This window comes from Cygnus atratus, chromosome 6 (genome assembly GCF_013377495.2).
Source record: "Cygnus atratus isolate AKBS03 ecotype Queensland, Australia chromosome 6, CAtr_DNAZoo_HiC_assembly, whole genome shotgun sequence".
NCBI lineage: Eukaryota > Metazoa > Chordata > Aves > Anseriformes > Anatidae > Cygnus > Cygnus atratus.
The window spans coordinates 20,762,149-20,783,239 of NC_066367.1; the positions used below are offsets into that span (position 1 = coordinate 20,762,149).

A 21,091-nucleotide genomic window follows, 5' to 3' on the forward strand; every position below is an offset into this window, starting at 1 on the left:
AAGAGTCATTCCTTGTGATTTAAGAAAGAACATAAACTTATTCAGTTACTGCATCATAAGCTTTCAAACAAGGTGTTCCGTAGCACTCAGGGGTTGTTGGGGATTTTTTCCACGTAATATTGAAGACCAAAGCCTCAATTTTCCTAGAAAACAGGAGGACAAACTGCCATGAAAATTTTCTTTAGCCTTTTTGTGTTCACTTAGATTTAGATTTGGCTCCCAGATGAAGTAAACTAAATGTGGATAGCTAATCTCAGAAGTGTTAAATCAGAACTGCTAGCCTTTACAGTCTGTTACAGCAGTAACCACTGCATTTCATATAGAGGTTACAAGAGTAGTTTGCTAGTGCAGGGAACCATCACCTATTGAAAATAATTTCACCAGTTGTGTATTTTTTATTCAAGTGCAGATGTTCTATGAATGAACATGCAGTATTAATTCTTACCTTAATTGACTGCTACAGTGGTGACATCGGAAACACGATTTATGAAAATTTTGCTTGTCGGCCACTAAGCGTTCCATTGGATAAACTCTCTGGTGACAGAGCTTGCATATTTCATTTTCCCAAAACTGCAGTTTCTAGATGCAAATATCAAAAAGTTACAATTTGGTCTAAGCCACATATTGCAACTTATTTTTAATCGTACAAGGTCCATGCAAATATATTTTTTGTTAAAGTTGTAGTGTTCATTTTGTTACCATGAGCTGATAGATACCAATTTGAGGGTTTCATTTTTGTTCAACTAACTGTAATGCTTTAAAAGTGGAAAAGCTATGCACCTTGTACCTTTTCAGAAATCCATACCTTTAGAAGGACTATTCAATCCACTACATAGGCACGATGTTTCCCAGGTATGGCTAATAAATGTTTTGTGAACTGGGATAGGATAATGAAAGGTTTACCAGCATAAGTGGAATTGAGTAGAACATATGTATTCTGATGAGGAGGTTTTGCTTCATTGTGCCAAAAGCACATCAGGGAGCTCCACTGCTGTGGTAACCTGCAATGTGGACACTCGTAGGGTCCAAATATGCTACAGACCTCATAATTTCTGACTACTACAGTTTTCCCTTTCAGACCTGATACTTACTTGAGTGAATTTTCAAGACTGAGTTAGCTACAATGACATCAGCTAACTCTATCAAATCCTTTCTTCCATTAAGCATAATTAATTATAAAGGAAACTAGTTCTCTGTAAAATACAAAGCACAGTTAGAAGGCTTATTTCATTACCAAAAAGGGCAGAAAGAAATAATGGGCAATCTTTTGGTCTTGGGAACATCCATACAGCTCTTCTGTCTTGATTTATGAATTGCTACGAAAGCCGTATGAACAGACAAGTGAGAGCTGAGCAACTCATTGCTTGTATAACTGCATGGATCTCCATGCTCAGTTAAGAGGATGTTGCATTATTTCAAAGGATAAGAAATCAGGTGCATTCTGTGCATTTTACTATTTCTCAAATGCAACAGTAATGCTCTTTTGAATTTTAGGTAATTCTTTGGTTCTATTTGAAATACAGTAATTACATTAGCAAAAAAAGGCCTGAAACCTCCATGTCAGTATTTGTTAGGCACATATTTGAGATATCACTTAAGCCAGATACCCTTGAAAAGGAAAGATGGTAAAAGATTAGCAAAACAGGAAGAGAGATGGGCAGCAAAAATTAAGGTAAGTCTGTTAGTTTTATACCATTTCAGCCTTTTATTGTAAACCTGTTGTGCATTACTACACAACATGTGGACTGTGAATAATACTGACTCATGTCCCTCCTCTTTTGGATGTGGTTTTCCACCAGCACATTCCCATTACTGTGATCTTGGTGATCCTCCTTTGCAATTCTTTCTTTTTTTTCTTAATGGTAAGGCTTGTATCTTTGTTCTTTTCTTCTGATTCTGGTGTTTTCAAACCATTGCACGTTTTCAGGCAGAAAAGAAATTCCTTGCTAGACCAGATGTCTTTCAAAATCTTTATGATTCTTGTGGATTTCATTGATAACTTTAATCCTGGAAGCAGGAGAAGAGATTTGACTTTCGGGCTGGCAGAATGGTTCCCTCACCTGTGGCTCCTGAGGCTTAGGGAGCATCTGATCCACACAGACTTCACCTGTTTGACATTTCTGATTTTGTTGTTCAAAGAAGTTTTGAACTGGAAGACCAGCTTCTCACTTGTTTGGATGTCTTAAACAATCTATATCACTCTTTACGATTGTGTTTACGATTTTAATTCTGAAAGCAGCAGAAGTTATTGTACTTTTTGGCTGGCCCAGTGGTTCCCTCACCTGAGGCTTATGTAGTGTTGGATCCATAAAGCTCTCACTTGTCTGACGCACTGGGTCACAGTGGAAACTTCTGACTTGAGTTTCCTTGGTCTCCCATTTTCACCGCTTGGATTTGTTCCCAGCAACTGCATGAAGTGACTGGGTTTCAAGCATCATTCTGTGCTTTGCACCACTTACTTCTATTATTTCCTCTTCACTAATGATTTTCTTGGTGCTAGTATTTTCAGATTCATCTCCAGACTGGCCCAGAGAGTCTCAAAAGCAGCTTTTCATGTTCCCCACCTTTATGTCTATAATAGGCTTGACTGAGGGTTTGTCAGCTTTGTTTTCTTTTATAGCATCAGTTCAGTGGTTTTCTACAAGCCATTGGCAATGTAAAACATTTTATTTTTTTATATCCTCTTTTTGAACAGCTTTTTTTTATAAGTTCCACTGAACTGAAATTTACAGAGTCTAATGATTGGTTTTCAGATTTATTCTTCACAGCTGAAACATACCCATCCTGAATATCAATTTTCATTATTTGTTTAAATTTCTTGCCTTCATCACCTTGAATATTTTCAAATAAATGTTTACTGTTGGTTACATCACCTCCTATTACTTCTTCAGGTAGAGGAAGAGGTGTGTTTTCATTATCTTCTAGAATTTCACGAGTCTGAGTTTCAAAAATCCAGCATTTTCTGGAAATGTTAATTTTTTAGAACATTTCATTTGCAGTGATTGTTTCCTCTGAATCCTCTTCAATACAAGTCTCCAAAGGCTGTGTTTCAAAAAAAAAAAAACCAAAAAAACAAAACAAAAAAACCAACATTTTGCCTTGTGCGCAAACAACTTTGATGTTTTCCTCCAAAGAGATTTCACATGCAACTTGAATTTCCATTGGGTCTGTGTTAATCACATCTAAAGGCTGTGTTGCCAGCAATCAGCATGCAGTTCTGACATCCCCTTTTTCAGTGTCTTTTCTGTGGACAATTGTACTCTCCAGTCTTTGCCTCTGACAACATATGATGTCTGAGTTTCAAGACATGCTTCTCTTCACATTTCCTTTAATCTCTTTGAGTTTGGACTTCTGCTGCAACAAATTAATATTGTCCACTGAGTAGAGCTGCCAAACTCTATCCAGCTGTTGAGTTTCTAACATGTGCCTAGTGGTTTTTACAGAACCAGCAGAAATTTCTCTGATGTGAGTTTCAGCTGATGCTTGTTCCTCATCATGGTACGTTTTATTGAAAGATTCCAGTCACTGCATTTCAAACATCCATGTGGCTATGCGGACATGTTCTCTAGAGAATTCGAGAGTCTTGTGCAGTGCTTCTGCACATTCTCTGAAGAGTACACTTGTTTTCATTTCGTCACAAACTGACATTTTCTGTGTTTCTGAGAAACTAGTGACAAAAATTATATACATTTACAGACTGCAAACAAGGGAAGAGGAGACTGCATTCAGCAGAGTACAGGAAAAGCAGAAGTGTTTACCGAGTTCTACTTTCTGTTGTGTTTGTCACATACTAGAAGTATTTGCTGAATTAGTAAATGTACTTATTACTGCTTCATGAGCCTTTGATTCCTAAACTCCACATATTCCTACAACATTCATAGGTTTCATTTTTAATTGCAACTACATAATGAAAATAGAAATTCAGACTGACGGACCAACATGTAAACTTCCACACTTCTAATTAATATCAAGATTCCTTTTATTAAAAACACAGACCTGTCCAACTTGTGCAGGCGTTGCGGTCTCTCTGTCAGAGGGAACAACCTTTTCCTGAGCTGTCCTTTCAAACTGCTGTTTTAAAACCTGCATAGAAATCTTTGGGACAGCCTCATTCATAGCTGCATTGGTTACTGCAATGGAAAGAATAATAATAATTAAAAAAGTGATTTTGTTTTGCTTCACCCTGCCTTTTGTGAAATTAATTTGATCAGTGAATGTAAAACATTATTACATTAGACAAATTATACTTACCTTGCAGAACTCTAGCAAGGCCATGAACAGAAATCCATAGAAAAAAGAACAGAAGAATTGCTGAGGGACACATTGCCTGCTGTTTTGCCATACCTGAATTGCCCGGCCTCAGAGTTCATTGAGGTCTTTGAATTAACCAAACGTGTGAATTCTAATACCAGGACTAAACTGCAGAAGCCGCGCATCAACACCGTGCTCGTGGTCTCCAGGCCTATTCCACTTGGCTATAAATTGAGCCTTTATCATCCACAATTTTGTCTATACAGGGGCAAGCATTTGTGTGTGTTTTCAGACAACTCTTAAAATGCCCAGTTCTTTCCAGCATCTCAGCACATACTTGACGATACCTCCTTATGCCAAGCTCCTCTCTGTGTACCAACATGTAAACCTTTTCTTAAGTCCCAGTGAGATCTATGAATGTGCTTAGCTGAGGAGGGAGGCACTGAAAAACTTGGAGCAATGTCCAGTATCTGTATCCTAAGAGCAGTCTCACTTTTGTGGGAGTAAAGACAGTTGCCAAGAACTTGGTTCATCGTGCTCCTTTGTCAGCCTTTACTCTCAAGTCACTTACCTGTTTCATCAGCATGCTGCATCAATGTAGAAGCCCCGTTTGTCTCCGAAGTAACTTGCTCCTCATGAGAAACCTGTGCACAAAGCCTTCACTTTACTGTGGGATTTAGTGCAACATGTAAGAATTTTCCATATTTCTGCCACTGTCTTTAAAGAATCACAGAGAAGTATGAATGGGAAACCCCATTCATTATCACATTCAAACAACACTGTGTAGGACGCCAATCAAAAACCATTGTTATGCACTGCCAAATGAGGGCAGCTATCAGCAGAACATGAAAATCTTGCTGTACCAAGTAGTGCTGGAGTAAGAGGCAAAGCAGATAAGGATCGGCATCTCAGTATACCTGCTGAATGATATAATTCTTAATTGACAAAGTTACCTCTTGTGTTTGAAAGGCTTCCACTGGGCTTTCTTTAGAAGTCATTCCAGTGCATTCAGCTTCCCTGGTGCTGCTTGATACTGGGGGCTGAGTGATTCTTGAGGTCTCCTAAAGACAAATACAAAGAATTGCATAATTAACCGTAATCGAGATTTTTTGTTTCTGCTTGTCAAGGGCTGTCACAAATTAATTCTACTTTAAGAGGTGTAACCCCAAACGGTTCCTTTATGGCAGTGTACCATGATTCAGTTTGGGTGGGAGACAGCCGTGTGTCCCATGACAAAAACATGACAATGTTTTTGATCCTTCAAGTTTACTGACAGAATAAGCCATAAACATGTAAAAAAAAAAGTAGGAAGATGCATAGAATTCAGGCCAATTGTGAAAAACAGCATGTTGTGTTATATTTTTAAAGGACTTCTTTCCTATTTCATCAAGAAGTGAATAATTATTTTCTTTTATTATCACCACTTTTTATTTTCTACCACTAAAGTCCACATTTACGTTTAACTCAGTGTGACATGTTGTATTCTTTTCCAAATCTACTAACTATAACAATACCCTCTAAAAATATTATATTTACTTTCTCCTGTTGCCTTTCTGTGCCTCTATTTCCTTACTCTGCTGACATATGGCATTGATGTCATAAAGTAAATACTGCTTTTCTGGTTTTTGAAAGAATTGTAGAAGTGTACTGGTCATTTCTTAAACACCTGCAGTATCTTCATTTGAATTTATTTTATTTTCTGACTTCTGATCGTTTCAAAAGTTCTGCATTCTGAGACCAGAAGAGCAATTCTGATGTCTGACAGAAACATTCATCCATGTGTTCTCATCCATCATTTCCATGGCTATTGTGTGAGTGTTCATTTTTCCCACTTTCCTTGCTGGTGTGGATTATCAGAATACCAAAAAGACGGATCATAGTGGCACTAGAGTAAGAAAGTAGTGAGAGCGTTTTGGCAGCTATGTTGCTTAGAGCTTCAATTTGTAAGGTTTGGAGTATATTATACTAGGCCTTACAAAATTTTCCTAGTTCACAACAGTAGCTCCTTTCTTCTTAGTGTCTAATTTATCTTCCTTATCCCATGTATTATTTATATGGAATTTAAAGTCTTCCATCAAGACATGCCTGTGAATTAAATCACTACAGGAGAGACTTAAACTTATTTGGGAACCACTTCAATATTCTGTGGACTGCAGATACTCAAGATACCTGTAATTGTTTTGTCCTTAGACAATGAGAAGAGTGTAAGAAACTGTCTCGTGGTAGCCAGAAAAAAATGATCTCATCCCCATTCTTGAGGTGAGAGAAGAATCTCAGGCCCTGTGATTCTATGATTTAGTCAATTACAAGCATCACAAGGAACCCTATGTGCCGAGAAGTTTGAGCTGTTAAAGTTAGTTGGAGCTCCAGGAGGGCAAGTCAGAGTGTGATGTACACACGCAACCTGTGTCAGCGTAACAGCTGAGAGAGCCACACAACATGAGGAGGTGTAGAGTTAACACCCTATCAAGTTGAAAAGAAAATGCATTGCAAAATTTTCCATGTCTTCTCAGCTTAATGAGGATGTTTGGATGTATGTATAATATGCTCTTTCATTTTATATGGGTATGCTTTTCAATATATTTATGCATACATATGTTTTTTTTCACATAATATATACTTTTCCATTCCAAAGTGAATGTTTTAGATATGTAAGTCAAGCTCTTATTACTAGAAAAACTCGTTCATGAGACATATGAAATGTTCATGATAGTCATTATGTGTCTATGGTATGGGGTATTAAAAAAGAATATAATGAGGCTTAATGTAGTCAGGAAGCAAATCTAATCTGAACATCAGTAGTGCCTTATTGCTATAACTTTTGTACTGCTTATGGAGTAGTTGCCATATTGCAAAAGGTTATAATAGTTTAATGTGACATCCATAGCTGTCTAAACTGCAGCCTAAAAATTATGGGCCAGATTTTGACAATATAATTACATGGCCTGGTTCTAAGTATGAAAGGAGAAAGAGGGACTTGGAGGTCCTCATGTTTTCTGTGTCTGTCACAATGGCTAATTGAAATTACATTGACAGCGGGTAAAATGCTGCTTCTTTATCCAAAACAAGTGGAGAGTAGGAAGACCCTTGGTTTCATCCCTCCTTCTGCAATGGCCAACTGCAGGATATGGATAGCATTAATGTAGTCTATAGCATTAGAGTTTGTGGCAAGTTTTGTATACCACATAGATTTTGGAGAATGTCCTTAAGAATCATTTGAAGACATTCATGGGATAAAGTTGCTCTTTTCTTAATAAGTTGGGCAAGTCCAGCTTCCACTACGGAACTGTAGCTGAAGATCATGATCTAGATTTAAGGCTTGTTAACAGTTGTGCTTGTGGTAACTCGATCCCTTCATTTCTTTCTGCAGAATATACAATTTTGTGCATTATTAAATCAAGTAAAGTGTTTATTAAGTGCAAGGCTAGACTGAACAGCATTACAAAGCCACACAACAAATTTGTTGTTGAAAACAACTCACACAGGTGCATTCAGTTAACAGTTCACTATAATTGTGGAAGCTACCATGGAAAGGTAATGCTCAAAATTTCTGCTACTTTTTTTTTTTTTTTTTCTGAATATTTCAGGATATGTAATTGTGGAAAAGTAAAATCAAACTTTTTTACCTGTTAGGACTTAGAAAATTTTTAATATATTTTTAAAGTATTAAATGTTATTCATGTCTGTATACATTATATAACAAGAGTGCATTTTTATTTAGGTATTCAGATTATATTACTAAAGAAAACTGTATTTACTACATGCGGTTTATACCTTAGTGGCGCATACATCAATTTTGGTGCCTGTAATAATTCATATAGAATTCTTACTGCAAAATGTGCCAAGATTTAATTTTTCATTAACTGTACTGTGTATTTTAGACCAAGGTTTTCTCTTCCTTATTGACATTTTTGTAGTTTTCCTCTGTTCTGACAACAGAAAAAAAATACTTTCCCTTTCAAAAATAAAATTGTCTTGAGAATCAGATTATGTATACTCTGTTATATATATGTGTAGATAAAAACAGGTATACAAGTTTATGTATTTATGGAAAAAACAACTGATCAAGGCGATCAAACGGTCCAAAACCTTGCAGAAGTACAGAAAGCCTTTTACTCACTCCTATCTGAAGCATGTTTATTTTAGTTAAACTGCATTATGATAATCATATATTAACTCTGTGTGAAATTAGCTAATATAATATCATGTACTAGCATATTTAGAACTTACTGTTCTAAAAGTTCAGTTTGTACCAACTTACAGTTCCCTTCATGCAGCAGAAGTAGATTGTGACTCTTAAGTTTCAGCTGCAAAATTATTAACAATAGAGGGACTCACTGGTGACTTACTTGGCATGTATTTTCATTTCTTCCTCAAAGCTATGTTCTTTCACATATTTATGTTCTTATGGTATCATCTGCATATCAGTGCTGTGAGAATCCTACAGAAATTTCTCATAAGTAATTCTGCACTTCATCTCTATGATTTGTCAGCTTTCCTTAGTTTTACGTAAATACTTATGTTGTTTTGGGTACTGTATGGAATATTTTCATTAAAAAAGTTAGGTTTTTGCCATTCACTAAAATTGTCACGTTATTCAATCTTATCCTCTGCAATCACCTGAAAATTGGCAATTGCTACTCTAGAAATCTTAGAAAATTTGTCTGGAATGACCCTCAATGAAGGCAATTTAGCTATACCTGTGTTATTCCTGGCACAACGTACTACAGTGTTGAGTGAAAATCAGATACAACTGCCTATGTAGGAGGTTAAGCTCACTTGCCAGAAAGTGCTTGTGTCTGACACTGGATAATGAGATTTTGTCTGAGCAGCTGTTGTGCCCTTCAGAACTGTTCTAACTGTCATTTTACAGGTTCCGTGGCAAGATAAAGGAATTACTTTCATTTCCAGAGCGGTTAGTAACAGTTCTTTTCTGATTTGGAATGTTGTGTGGTTTTTGTTTTTGTTTTAAATCACTGATTTAATGCTCTGCTTATACTGTTCATCTAATTATTTTGGCAATGAAGAACAGCAACCTGTGGGTTTGATGTGTGGAATATTGTGGCCAAATTTTTTGTAATTATTTTGCTCTCTCTACATCTCAGCCTGTTGGTCATTCAGCTTCATGTTGAGCAGCTCTACCATATGCAAACATAGCTTGTACTCCAGACTGCAAGCTAGCAAACAAATCCAGGCTGGCATTTTCAGAACAGTAACACTGAAGATCATGACCTCTTCTCAACCCAGTGGCTGTGGACAAAAGTGTTCATGATCTGTGGTCAAGTTAAAGACTAGGTCTTTAAACAATCAGGTTGAGTTTGTGAGCACATCACAGTTCTGTCAGCTTTCAGTACTGCTCAGCATTTTGGACAAGATTTTAGTGCTTTCTACCAATAATAGTGCACCTTTTACTAGGATCAAATCTCCCTTGTAATGAAGAGAGTTATGAGTGATGACTGGCCTCAGAAAAACAGAAAGATAATAGTTAAACAGTACTTGCATATTTGATGTAAATATTTTGAATAACAATCCATGCACTCTTTATGCAATATTTGAGTATGGTAAAATTTTCAGCAATTTAGATTACTGTTTAAAAAATTAATTGCTTTCTTATTTAAGCTTTGATTAATGGTTTGGATTTATCCAGCTCTGGAAGTCTGTGTTCAAACAACATGTTTTCTGTATTTTGCCCCAGAATTGATTCAGTGACCTCGAATAATCTTTCAGCTACCTAAGTTTATAATCCCATTTTCAATGAGAGTGCAGTTATGGTAGTATAAATGGGATTTTATGGTCTTGCAGTAAGTTATTTAATCTAAATTTAAAAACTATTCTATATAGTCTGATTCTATTTCCTGTGAACATGACCATTTCTGCTGATGATTTGAGAGAAAGTTCTCAACTAGACACATAGGACACACGTTGATAAGTGTGCTTAGAGGTCACAGCTTTGTTGAAGAAATGAAACCATCATAGTGGCTTTGTAGAGAACTAAACCTCGTTGTTAGGCCAGGAAAAATTCATCTTCATATCACAGGAATGAAACTCTGCTTCTAAGTAAGAGAAAAAGTCACATCATTTTTGTAAACAGTTCTGCATTTCTTCAGCCAGTAAATGGCAGCAAGGTTGGAACACCTCACCAGAAAAGTACATGCAAACAAGTTATGTATTTGAAGTAGAAGTCAAAGTTAAAGGGAAAAATATGAATGAAAATAGAACAAAAATGAATTTACGTTCTTTTCTGAGAAAAAGTTTTTTCTCGGGTTTTTACACAGATATTTACCATGAAGTTAGTCAGTAAGATAATTGAGTATCTCCTATTAGCATTCATGCCAGTTACAAGTGTAAACCTCTATAAAGCAACAAAGTTAATAGTCTCTTTGTTAATAAAAGAATACCTGAAGTCCAGGCAAAAAAAAGACATTTAGGATTATTTTTTGCACTGTGTTTCTCTTTATGATTAATTTTTACTGTAATTAGTAATACTGCCTAGCTAAATTAGTGTCTACCCAAAACTAGGTAGTCAGAAGAGCTGTTTTTTGAAGGAAGTTAGTCTTTTTGTGCCTTTTTTTTTTAATTGATATTTCTTGAAATCTGAAATTTGCCTTTCTTTGTTTTTATTGTGACCTTGAACATGGGTCTCTTTAATTTCCTGTCTCTCTTCCGTTCTTAGGTTACTCAAGCATTTCTTTCATTCACAGAATCACAGAATTGAAGGGGTTGGAAGGGACCTCGAAAGATCATCGGGTCCAACCCCCCTGCCAAAGCAGGTTCCTTAGAGCAGGCTGCCCAGGTAGGTGTCCAGACGGGTCTTGAATATCTCGAGAGAAGGAGACTCCACAACCTTCATTACCTTCATGTTTACCCTTAATAGAAGGATTTCACAGTTTTTAGACTAAACTACTTGTAGAATAATCACTACAGTGATGATTAGTGTGTGGTCTTGTTTCAGCATTTAAATTAATTACAGTTATACTGTATTTTTAAATTCCTCCTTTTTACTTGTGCATCTTTTTCCATACTCCTCCATCTCTTCCATTGAAAAGCAGTAAAACATTACTACTATGTAAGATGGAGTTCTTTGTAATGAAGGAGTTCACATCACCCAGCAATAGATTAGGGTTTGTACAAATTCAGGTGGACTCATATAATATTTCTTTCCCACCGTAAGAAATACTGCTGTCAGCATTACTGTGTACTAGAAGTTATCACTGCAAAATAGTGCAGTTGTACTGTGGACCAGACTGCCCTCACTAGCTCCAGAATCACGGAGGAGTGGAGAAACATGGCTTGGTGAGGATCCAGCGAGCCCCCATGAAACAATGCTTAAAACACTCTCACAGAAAGAAATAAACTTTTCACAGGTCCTTGTTTGCAGTGACCAAGCTAATTTACTCTTTGCTTAGGCAACGGGAGCACAACAGCCATCCTCCAGATAAAATCTGCTCAACTGTGCTATTGTGTATCCTCGACGTGGCATACTGCATCATTTCTGATAACTGTGGTGGTTGTGGGTTTTGTTTGTTTTGTTATCTCATAAATCCTCTTTTAGACATGCAGATTGCTGCATGTGTACTGTAGTATATCCTCAAAGAGAAAATTCTGAGAATATAAACACTATGGAAACGTTGTCTTAATTATAATGAAAATTCTTGAATGAAGCATATTTTTCCCACCAACTCTTTAGCAGGGCATATCTCTTTTAGTACTAAAACTGCCATCGTTGCCATCATTACCTGTGCAGATTTGTGCTGGTAGCGAGCAAAGGTGATCTTTGAAGAGGTCATCTGCCCTTTCTCAAACTGTTTCCTCACTGCAGCCAGGCCTCCAGGCACAGTGCAGGACTTGGTTTTCTCTGAAAACTGGAGTGACAAAATAAGGCCAATTATTTTGCATCTGCAGTAAGAACATACTTCCACAAGTTGATTTTTTTTTAATTACTTAAGAGCAGTACACTATAATTCTTATTAATTTAAAATGGAGAATTTGGAAGCACTTAGTTATATCTGTACCCTCTTATATGCAACTTCAACTGATATAGTCTGTAAACTCTACTTATTTCAATAGTACAAATGAATTTACATTGCATGCACAATAGATATAGTAGTAACGCAATTATTTTACAGTTATCATCAAAATGCATAACATATACGTACTGCTAAGATTAATTGTTAAATCTTATTGGCCTACTTTAGGACTTTTTATTTTTTGTTACATAATTGGGACCTGAAAGTTATCAAGTCCTTTTGAAATTTTACACTCTAGAATATATTTAACACTAATTACTAAATGCTTCTGTGTGAAATAGATCCTGCTGGTATAGCTGCATATTCATCTCTGCCTAACCTGCTGCCTCAGTGGTTTCCTCTGAAGTTTAGGGGTCAGTCACATATTTTTAGCCATGTAATATTCTTTATTTGCAAGAATTACACATTTATCAGCAGACAGACAGACATAAATAGCATATCTGGCAAGTTCATAGACTACTGCACAAGAGCCATAAATTGTGATTAGGAGAACTAAAGGACTATCTATATTTGAAAAAATAAGCATGTTTGACCAGAATCTTTAACACCAACATAATAGTTCCCATGTACTTGATTGCCTGTATCAATCACTTCAGAGCAATCCTCTGCTGTTCCATCTTCTAATTATATGTTCTGAGTTCTGTTGCCTTTGCTATTGCTACCTGGCCCTCTCTGTATTTTTTCAGTAGCTATTGCTGAAAAAAGTAGAGAGAGCTTAAACCAGGCCTTTGTGAGATGATCCTTCTTCCCCAACAATAGTGACAAAGGTCAGAAGAGTGCCCTTGCCCTCACGGTCTCAGTTCTGTCCGTTGTGTGTTTCTTCTTAGATGGTATGAGAAAAAAGCTTCAAGTATTTGAACCTATTAAACAATATGCAGGAAATAAAACATCCAGTAATTCAAAATTATCTTGTAATAAAAATTGCTAAAAAGAAAAGAAGAAGTAAATTTAGTACATAACATCTGATGAGTAAGTAAGCAGATCCTAAAAAACTGATGAAGATGGCACAATCCTATATATATATGGATATGTGAATGCAAAGAGTAATTACTTCAGTAAATGAACATTTCAGGCACACCTTGTGAGCCATTTGGAGATATTTAGAGTAGGTAAATGCAATTATGGGTCCTTTAAGGAAACATATTGATTTCCTTTAATGGAACTTAATATACTTAATATAAGAAAGGGCAAGGTGTCATAGAATGCAAATGAAGCAGTTCGTATGTTCTCAGCACGGTTCAGTTGGGTCAGGCTTCCTACAGTTCTTCCTCTTGAGGAGGGAGAGCTAATGGCAGCATCGTTTGCAGTTGTGGGAGGAGGGAATTTGTACCTTCTCAGACCAAAGAACGTCAGGAATCTGCTGCGAGTACCGAAAGGCAATTAGGAAATAAAGAAGTCAGTGGGCAGGAATTGTGTGGTTTGAAAACACCTGGACTCAGAAGGTGAGCGTGGGTGGTGGCTGCTTCCACTAGGTGGCTTCTGGGCTACCTGAGCCCCCAGGTCACTTCAGCTGCTGCAAACCACTCCTCCAAAGACCAAAGTGCAGGGTAAGATTGGGAATCCTTCTACAGCTCTTCTCACATATAGACAGAGATGCTGTCTGGTTAGGCTTAGAGCTGAATCGGACTCATTCTGTTGCACCCTGACTGACAGGAATTAACTCTGGCCTAGTTTACAGTAAGAGAAAGGTGTGTGCTTCCTGTACGCTGAAATTCCAGTGTAACAGAGGCCTTTGTTGTTCGAGCGTTGTACCAAGCCAGCATAATGCCTCCGATTCCTGATAACAAGATGGTTGAGCTGCAACTTCTAGTTAGGATTTTCAGAGATGGTAAAAATATACTTTGTGTCCTGAAGTATTTCTGTGCCTTAGTTAGCTAATTCTATTACAAAAAGGTACCTCTCCCTGTACCTTATCTTCAATGGCTGCTACTTTATAATGTGGTAATTTCAAATTCTTCAGTTTGAGCAGCAAGAGCTCTAAACTCACTGCGCTCCTGAATATGATTTTATTATTGGGCGATAGAGAATATTTATTGTGATAAAGAAACTGCCTCTTTCTGTCATCATGAGCAAATAGGATAACCGCATTGCTGATCTCTCATGCCTACGGTCCTCATAAGTGAAGTTCAGGCAAAGGTGGACTAAAAAGAAGAGTACTTCCATGAATTAAAGGGGATTGTCCAAAAGACCAAAGGCATGTAGCATGAAAAATCTCATTTGGTAGAGACAGAGACTGATGGATGACTATGTTTGCTATGTAGGTTTCCTAATTTCAGATTTAAATTTTGATCCACCCCATGATCCATCTGATAGCTTGCTTGTAGAAATAAAGACGGTTACAATCTGTCCCTGCACAAAGCAAATGCAGAATTAAGAAGGTAATGAGACATTGGTATCTTACATTGGCAAAGCAGCTGCTGCTCTCTGCCTTGGACACAGCAGCCTGATACAGAGCCATTTTTTCCTTCAAGGAGACATTCTCCTGGAAGTCCAGCAGTGTGTTGCCAGTCCTGGGAGGGCTCTCTTCTGGTAGTCCTCTTACAGGTTTGCGACCACCCACTGCAACTACAAACAGACGTCAGAGTTGGGGAGAGGGAGATGGGTGCATGTGTTTGAAATCTTGAAAGAAAAGCAGTAGGCAAAATGAATGGTATCACCAACTTTTTAGCAACATGGTATCGCCAACTTTTTAGCAACTGTGTCATACTTTCAATTTAGAACGTATCAAGTACGGAGAGTTTCATTTATAGAAATGTAGTTTCATTTTAAAGTAAACACTTGAAATAAAGCATTTGCTAGAGGGATTTTACAACTGCAATTGGAAGAATCTTATAGGTCATCGAATAGTTCCTGGCTGTTTTTCAAGGACCAGCCGGTATCTCTGTGCTTTGCTTATGCAGGACCGTGCAAAAAGAGAAAACTTAGCCATGACCATATACAGGCCAAGAATTAATGCTGAATTGCCTTTTAAAAAGTTAGCATGCAAAGGTTCTTACCATTGTGACAAGGAGTTACAATTTATCTATCTGCAATTCAGGAACAGTGAATGTGGAGACAGCAGTTCAGAGTACTCCTAAAAGAGCAGTACAGACTTAATAGCACTAGTCTTTTGTTGTTGTTTTTAACATACATATGAAGCTGTTAGAGTTCCACGTGCCCAGAAAGGTGCCTTAAATTTAGCATCAAGGTGTTTTTCCTTCTTGTTTCAGGTAAGGGGGGAAAGCGTACGCTGTGAGCATCTCTACCTTCTGTAATCAGAAGCAGAAGAGGTTTAATATAAACCCGCAGGCTGGAAATTACTCTTGACCTGCCAAGGTGTTTTTTTTTTTTTTTTTTTTTTTTTTTTTACTGTCTGTGGAAAATTGTGTTGAATAACACTGAATTTCTGTAAACAGGACACTCCTTTCCTTTTTGGGTGAAGAGGGAACTGTAAGATTTCAAGAACACGTATTTTTAGTAAAGCCACCAGTATCTATTTTTTTAAATCCTTGTGCTAGTACTGCACAAATCAGAGTGCCCTAATCTTCTCTAAATGCACCTACATTTCTCCTTGTCTTTGCATAATAGGAGGGAATAAATTTGTTGCAACCTGCATTTCTTCTTTAAAAAATTGCATTTTATGAGATTACAGAAACAGGTTCTAGCTGAAATAGTGTCCCCCCAAAAAAACCAAACACAACCAACCAACCAACCAAACAACACAAACAAAACCCCCAAACTCTACAAAATCCAAGCATAATATTTCTTTGAATTTCTCAAAAGTGTACACCTCTCCTTTTCTGGAGTAAGTAGAGGGGGACAGCTGATTTTATTTTATCCCCACATGTATAGGGTGGAACTTGGCCGATGTTTTTAGGGGCTGAAGCCTGCATAGCCTTTGCCAGAGTCAATTCCTTGTTCTGGAAGCCCAACTGTAAGACATATTGTCATACATATGCATGACAAAAACACATGTTCAGTCAATCACATTTCTTCTTACCTAAATTGGCTGACTTTTCATTATCGTATTGTTTTACTAAGGCAGTGGCTGACAAGGAAAGATACAGATCAAAAATCAACCCTTTTTCTTTTGAAGTGCCCACAGTTTAGCTTTAATGTTATGAAATGCTGCAACAAGAGCCTTTCCAAAATGCTATCTGTTCACCTGGCATAGAGCAGAGTGCCAGGGAAAAGGTATCCCACCAAACAGAGAGGAATGCCAGGCCACATCTAGCCTGTCAGCCTGTTTACTGTAAAACTGTTTAGCTGGCATAAGTGTTCAAGGTCCAGTTATAGCAAGCAAATATAAAAAAGCGACCTTAATCTTCTGTAAAAAACAGACGTATATGTAGACACCCGTTGAAGAGTGGCTTTCAGTGTAAACTTACTCAGTTTCTTAATATTTTCACATGACCCTACTCAGAACATATATGAGGATAATCTTCTATTTAATTATCCTTATCACATGCAGTGCATTTGTATATTGGGAGAAATAATCATAGGCAAAAAAACTGCTACACTTTAAGAAAGAATAGCAGCAGTTACAATCAATGAAAGCCAGCTGGAAGGAAAAAAAATGATTTTCAGAGAAAGTAGAAATCAGGAGAGACAGAAAATTGCTGTCCTCCAAGTGAGAAGTCTGTACATTAAACCAAATCTAACCAAAACAGTGGAGATGTTGAACACATGCTTCAGAAACAGAGGGATAGTCCCCCATAACCCATCAATATCCTTTCAATTTTAAAGGTACATTGTATTGGTTAACACAGATTACTACCAGCATATTTATTAGCCTTTGCTTTAATTTTCAAGAATGCTAACAAGTTTGAAACCTTTCTTAGTATTGTTCTGATTCAGCAAGGGATTCTTAGATTCTGCCTAATCATAAGCATGTGAATAGTTTCCTCAAGTGCAATGGGAATACTCATATGCTTAAAGTTAGACGTGATTAAATTCCTTGCTGAATAGGGGCCAATGAATTTAATGGACTGTTTTAAAAAACATTTTAATAGATAACATATTATTAGCCACCTGGGTAGTGAAGGTAATAGAAACTATTCTCTTGTTACCTTTAAAACAGGAAATGAAGTCTCCTTAGAAGCTAGTTGTTTTATAGCATAATGCAAAACTCTTTCTGATGCTGTGAGAGTTTAAGCAATCTAAGTTCATTCATTTTGCTCTAAGCTTTTGCTCATTCAAGAGAACTCAAAAGTGTAATATCTTCTGATTCTTTTGAGGATAAATGTGTGCTTGTGATGAAATATTTTGTCAGAAGAGTCTTATGTTTACCAATATGAGGTATGCCAAGAAAAAGCTGAAAACTCTGTTTTCCTTTGTCAGGTGGGTCTTAAATGATACCATCTATTTCAGAGGATATAATTATTTTATTAATGGTAACATATCAACTGTATTAAGTGAACAGAGCTTGACAAGTCTTCCATGCATAATAGGACTGGAGAATTCTGGCTTTCATCCAGTTGTATCCAATGTTACATTAGCTATCCCTTATGGGCTTCTTCATGTTTTCACGATAGGTTAAACAGCAGTATGAGCATTGCCTTCATTGTTTTTCAGCGGAGACAGTAGAAGTCGTTGGTACTCAGCCATAGAGCTTTCTGTAAATCTTGTTTTGATAACTCTTCTAGGAAAATAAGGCTTTGGCATAACTGAAACATTTAATAAAAAGCTCCATAGCACTTCAGTGGTTTGAGGGTTTTGCTTTTGCTGAGAAATTGAAGCATTTGGTATTGAGAACTCAAAACTCATGGTGATGAGAGAAATAATCTATGGATTAACATTATCCTATACTATTCAGTTCCTGAATATTTATTCAAGTGCATAGTTGCAGATTTCAGTGCCTAAGTTCAGTGCCACTAGAAGTTTAAGAGTTTTCTCCGCTGCTTTCAAATACTCAAATGAGTCTATAGGGAATTTGCTTCTCATAAGACTGCCTGAATGCAAAATGGGATATTATGGCTCTCACAGGAGCTCAGAAAAACATTATCCCCTATGGGTCTGTCACATTTTTAGAAAAAGCTTCATTTATAAGAGGCATGAATTGTTGAGTGTGCAGTTTTATGTGGTTCTTATGCTTTGTTATTCCTGATGGACCAAACTATGCTTCTGAAACATACTTTGCTCAATTTGCAATCAGAGACAAAGAGAGTATGGAATGGAGCAGAGAAAGAACATCTTTAAACTGTAAGAACTTAAAAGGAGGGGGAAAAAAGGTTCCTTACAACCATATTATAAAAAGATACTGGAAAAACTTGAGAAAATGTAGAGAAGAAACAGAGAAAATATTCCCACATGGAGAAATGCAACTGTGTCTAGATGATGGAAAAGAAAGTTATGGGGTAATATGATCATAGTGTATAAACATCCTTCCAAGAAGAAATGAGCAGCTTAAAGATCTCTTTGATTGGCTAGAAACAAAACAAAACAAACAAAAAACAACAAACAAACAAAAAGGAAGCTATCCAGTGGCTGAAAGGTACTACTCAAAGATGCTTATCCAAATTGAGTATTATTTCACTATAGATTAAAACTACCATCTTTCCAAAGAAACTTCACAACTGTTACTGCAGAATTTGCAAGTGCTGCTGCTTTGAAAGGCTATTTTTCATGTATAAGTGTAAAATTCTGCACAAGTTAGTTCTTAGAAATATTAGCACACACAGAATGGCAACATTTAGTACATTTATTTATCTTTATATTAGAGAAGTACTGTGAATTAGTTTAAAGTGAAATAAGGATCAGTTCATAAAGAAACTTAATTTTATGTCATGTAACCTATTCCCATGCAATTATATTTGTCCTTAATGAAAGGAGGCTAAAATGGACCTTTCTGACTTTGTTAGGTAGAAGTTAGGGAAAGAGTTGCAGAAAAGAATGATGAATGGCTATAGATTTGTGATGGGAGATAGTCTGAAGCTCATGGTCTAAACACTTTTAGAGTAAGGCCTGAAGAAGTAGTCCGAAGCACTGGGTAAAGAAGCAGACCAGAGGCAGACAGACAGAAGTTGTAGTGATAAACATGTCGGTTTTGGCCAGATAAAATTAGTGTAGAAAGGGGTTATACATCTAGTACAAATAAATGCCAGAAAGGATTACTTCAAAAACAAGTGGACCCTACATGACGATGTGTCATTTCTCTAGATGCTTTTTAGAACTCTGTCCCAGATTACAGACAAAACACTTGAGACATTCTACCTGATTCTTCCTTATCTGCAACCACATAAATCAAGGATAACTCCATTGAAGTTGATGTAATTGTAAGATTGTCAATTTAGAGATGGGAGCTAAGGCCCATTAACTGCAAAGGTTTGTAAGTCTTTGCATTCATCAACTTGTATTAATTCACAAGAATATTATACAACATTTTTATTACAGAGTGAACTGAGCCGATCCTATCTTCTATTAAAGTATGTCATATTTTTTTTTTGTCATTTTATGTTATTTGCAAGATTGTGACTTTCTTATTACACATTATTACTCTTTTGTAAAAGCAGGCCTCTTCAACTCAGGATTCAGCCCATTGGTTAACAATTAAACAAGTTTATTTCAAGTAATTAATTATTCCTAGTATCATTTAAGTTGTCTGAATCAGTGTTCATTGCAAGTCATTTGAAATGCAAATAACTTTCTGTAAAGCCCTGCAGCCCTAGAGACCAATGTAGACTAGCTGTAAATGACTTTAGTGAGGATCTTCTTTTATAAGCTGTACTGGGACAGATTTTTTAAACAGGGCAGTGGACAAAATAGGTGTGCAATAGTGTATGCCTCATTTAAACGTGCAAAATAGTTGCTGTGAGCACAGCATTATTAAAAAACTCTAAGTTAGTATTGGCTTTGTAAAAATTTAGTAACAAGCTGCAATTTAAATAAATCAACTACAGCTCTGATTCTTCTGTCATTTTGTCATGTCCAATATTTGTCTAGAGTTTGTAGGTAGCTGATACGTATGCACAGCATTGTGTATTGTCATCATACAAACTAATTCAGCTGATGGTTCCAACTTGACCAGCCTGTTTACTAAAAACAATATTTCTACCAAATCTGGTATTAGAAGAATGAGAAATCTAATTAAACTACAGTTCAAATTCTTCAGAGAAAACTCTGCCAGTTACAGTAACTTTCTCCTGTTAATCATTTTTACAGTCAATTGACAACAATCAATTTTAAAACATGCTATTGTCAGTAATTTTCCATTTTTTTGGAGACAGAACCTGACTTAAGCCCAACAGATTTTTCCAGTTCATAGTAGATACTTTGAGGTATCTCTTTTGTTGCAGAGCACACTCAGAACAATTAAACGTGATACAGAACCTAGTAGTACTAGGTTGCCTGTAGTAGTACTTCTACTTGCCCGCTACTTGCATACTCCCCAAACTTATTACGTATTTTAGTTATAAACAAACTCCATGCTACAGCATCAGGCCTATGTTAAATCCATGCATAAATAAAAGATGATAATACTAGCGTCCTTAGTTCATGGAGAGGTAGCACTATTTCATTGAAATTAAGTGCAATTTAGGACAGTTTCAGCCCTAAGTTTTCCTCAGTTGTGTCAGTCCTTTGGTGAGAGTCCCTTTGTTTGGGGCGTGTGTTTCTTTTTCAGATACAGACCTAAGTACCATTAGCAAAGTTTTGCCGTTTCAAAGCTGTATTATTTTAACAGCTTTTGTTGCAGCTGCAACTCAATGTCTCTGGAAATAGGGAGACAGTCTCACAACTCCAGGGTTTCTACAGCAGTGGTACCTTAAGCATTATTCATTTTCATGCTCACTCTTAGGCTGCAGTATACCATTCCTGTCACTTGTGCTGGTACTATT

General features: G+C 36.7%; 1 protein-coding gene across 1 annotated transcript in view; it reads right to left on the bottom strand.

Annotated features, from left to right (window-relative positions):
* Window positions 1-21,091, bottom strand: part of XIRP2 (xin actin binding repeat containing 2) — a 58,370-nt gene that overhangs the window by 1,808 nt on the left and 35,471 nt on the right. Inside the window, 6 exon segments of the mRNA XM_050711659.1 lie at window positions 446-579; window positions 3,997-4,130; window positions 4,823-4,895; window positions 5,205-5,312; window positions 11,988-12,113; window positions 14,680-14,843. Of these exon segments, the coding sequence (XP_050567616.1) occupies window positions 446-579; window positions 3,997-4,130; window positions 4,823-4,895; window positions 5,205-5,312; window positions 11,988-12,113; window positions 14,680-14,843 (739 nt within the window).